This window comes from Glossina fuscipes, unplaced genomic scaffold, assembly GCF_014805625.2.
Source record: "Glossina fuscipes isolate IAEA_lab_2018 unplaced genomic scaffold, Yale_Gfus_2 100070, whole genome shotgun sequence".
Taxonomy (NCBI): domain Eukaryota; kingdom Metazoa; phylum Arthropoda; class Insecta; order Diptera; family Glossinidae; genus Glossina; species Glossina fuscipes.
Window position 1 is genome coordinate 1 of NW_024005373.1, and position 3,518 is coordinate 3,518.

General features: G+C 33.6%; 1 protein-coding gene across 1 annotated transcript; it reads left to right on the top strand.

Annotated features, from left to right (window-relative positions):
• The first annotated feature begins 2,350 nt into the window (after positions 1-2,350).
• LOC119644232 (EF-hand calcium-binding domain-containing protein 1-like) lies at positions 2,351-3,210 on the top strand. The gene is made up of 3 exons (XM_038043765.1): positions 2,351-2,713; positions 2,789-2,896; positions 2,969-3,210. The coding sequence occupies exons 1-3, from the start codon at positions 2,351-2,353 to the stop codon at positions 3,179-3,181; spliced, it is 684 nt and encodes a 227-aa protein (XP_037899693.1). The 3' UTR covers positions 3,182-3,210.
• The last annotated feature ends 308 nt before the right edge of the window (positions 3,211-3,518 follow it).

Sequence of the window (3,518 nt, forward strand, 5' to 3'; positions counted from 1 at the left end):
ACACCAGCTGTGGGTTTACTTATTGATAGGTTGATACATTTATCATGTAATTTTTGGTTTTTGGCTGTATTGGAGGCATAGCTCAAAATAGATAATGCCATTACATTACATGCATCATTTTCGCAGCGCTTTTAATTATTTAAAAGAAAAAGATAAATATTGAGCAGGAGAAGATTTGATCTGAAATTGCATATAAGTTCTTTCTTCTCTCTATTGGTGAGTGCATTTTATTAATTTCTTATTAATTAATGACTTGCCGTCTTTTTATCAAGCGTATCCTAAAATAGACATTGATGTCATCTGAAAGAACTGCATATTAATATGTCATAAATAAATCTATGATTAATTTATTAATTTTTTTTTCCAACTTGTCTTGTTGGCATTATTAAAAAAAAAAAAAAAAGAAGAAGAAAAATACAAAGAGGCAATATTCATAATTTCTTTAAAAAGAATAAATTTGCGGGGAAATAGTATTTCAATAAGAAAACCAGTAATTAATTGAATGTAAAAACAAACCTCATAGGTAATCACGTATGAAAAGTTCATCTTTCGCTTTTGTACGCAGCTGTACGGCAGAAACGCCTAAAGCTAACTTTCAACTACGTGGGTTTTCCCCTAGCGTTCTATGGCATCATCCTTCGAGTACTATCTGTTACTCTTCTTTCTCTTCAGAACAACAGATGATTCACTTGCCTTAATCTATCCCGTTTCCTATAATTCGTTTAGGATTCGTATTAGGCTTTGAATAAAACTTGGGTATGCTTCATCCGGAGAAAAAAACAATTTTTTTTGCAAATTTTTAACGATGAAGAACCTTTGGCTAAACAGACAAAGTAGTCAAGCCTCTGCTGTATCCCAGAAACTTGCTTTTTTTGTTGTGTTTTAACGTAGGGCAGCCTCGGCATGGCAGGTTTACAGAAGAAGATTTTCTTTTGTTTTATCTTATTTTAACATTAAAACTGAAGATGGTACCTTGTGTACCTTGGTTTTGTATTGATTTACTGTGATCGTAGGAACATAAGAATAGCTGGCCATCAAAAAGGTAAAGGAATACTTTTTATAAAAGACCTCATATTGGACGGTGTCCAAAGTGTTAATTGACACCATCCAAATTTAGCTCAAAAAAGCGACCCATTTGATCCTCGCAATGGTCAAATGTTTGCTTAGTCATTTTTGCGAAAAATTTCGAAAATTTGCAATGTTGCCAACTATTTTCAATAACGTTGCTCCTTGGTCCAAAACTTCCTATGTAACATCGAAATATCTTAAGAGTTTTGATTTGCGGAACCTAACTTTACCAAGTGATTCTGATTGGTGGGTCACATTGCATCATTAAATACTCCACACTATCTTCCAGCTACGCATACAACTACTATGCAGAATGAGACTTTATATGGTAAATGGTTGAACACGTGGTTCATTTCGTATAAGTTTCAGTATCTTTCGTCCTTGGCCCAAAGTACGCCAATGTGCCATATTTTATCGAAGTACCGCAAAAATTGCGACCTATGAATTGAACACAAGAAAACAAGACGGAGAGGACATGGATACAAAGCGAGACAAGCCTGGATCCGAAAAGTGATTCTGAATCGAGCATCTAGATTAAGTCTTTCTGGATGTCGTAGACATCCGCATAAACTTGATATACCCCAATGCCCCAAGTGGCGTGTAGAAAATATCAGGTGCGTCCATATGAAACCGAAATTTTTGTATAGAAAACACATATAAATATATTGCACGAAAATGGTGAAAAGTATTTGCGGCCCAACACTATGTGAACATATTGCCCACCTCTTTTCCTGTCTTCCTAGGCAAGGCGATTCAGTGTTGCAGTCAATGTGGATCCCACGCCTGGATTTGTCCATGAATTTCTACATCTGCGCCCCTTCAAGCATATTCACTTTTCATATCCTTTGTTATATGTCGGTATTGTAACTATTTATATAAAAAAGTACGACTTTACGCATGTAGTTCATCAACACTTGATGTTAGATGTTGTCTATGAAAAAATTCCGGTTTCATATTTACATTTTTGGAATAAGCTTTCGTCTGTCCTGTTTGCTATTAATTTTTCCATGTATTCAATAATTTTTTTTCTGTTCACTTTGCCCTTTGTTTACTCGAACTAAGCAAGTTTTAAAGCAATTTGTGTCTTGTCTTGTCAGAATGTATTTGAAAGTCGTGACGATTTAAAAAACTATTTAGTTATCGTTTAAACGATTGTTCTTCGCACTAAACATATATCATTATCAGAAATTCATATTCACAAGGCAAATAAAATACACGATTATAGGAAGAAAAAGAAAGACAGAAGGAATAGCATAACGAAGGAACGCATAAGCATTGAAGGATGAATAAATTGGATGAGACATTGGACGATGTACAGAATACGAGGTTCAGCAATATTTATCATGACCTTATCAAACAAATGGTAAAGACAACGCAATTTAATGAAATTGAAGTGCAAAGCATCCTATTGGTCTATCATAAATTCGTTTTAATGAATGGACCGAAAGCCAAAATGATGAGCAATGCACAATTTCATCATTTATTTTTAGTATTATTTAAAATATACGATTTGCAAATTATCCAACGCATATTATCTTTAATAACAACGAATGCGAAAAAGGATATTAATCCGATTGCTTGGGTGAAATTGTTTTCAGTTTTCATGTCCAATAAATTGGAAGAAAAAATCAAATTTACTTTTCAGGTAAGCGAAAAAAATCGATCAAAAAAATATAGAAAAAAAAAAAAAGAAGAAGAAGAAAATCTTTTCTTCTTAAAGATCTATAATGCAACTAATACCGGATATTTGAATCGTGAAGCTGTGACTTTGGGTGTTTCGAAATTCTTCATGGGCGACGATGAGGACGAAGTCAATGAATTACGTGCTGTAAGTTTTCTCTCCCAATTTACGCTAACGAATTGAATGCAATTAAAAACATCATCTCAATGTCATGCGCAGGATATGCTTGAAGTGCTTTTCAAAAAATTTGATATCGACCGTGATGGTGCGATTTCGTATGAAGAGTATGCTGTAGTTGTTAAAAAAAATCCCATGCTATTAGAGTTTCTCGGTCAATGCTTTCCCAATGTTGATGGCATGACCGTGATTGCCTACTGCACGAATATCATGTCGAAAATACAATTTGCTAAATCCGATATCGATGAGAAATGATTCAATGATATCTTTATAGATTTCAATTTAGAATAAATATATTTTTTTTAAGAACAACATATATACATGTAAACTGAAAAATAAATTTATATATTTATTACGTTCTCAGCCTTTGATTTAAAGATGATTTTTTGTTTCAAATTTCAATAAAGCTGATAACATTTCTCAGACTAAATTATCTGTAATAACAATAAGCGAGTTCGGAAAGATGGCGGCATGTGATAAATGTCCCATTGCTTTGTTTGTATTGGGGGAACTCTACTCGAGGGACATTTAACCTTAAGCGGCACGAAGTTAAGCAAAGACGGTTGGATTGCATTTGAGTATAGTCTAATAT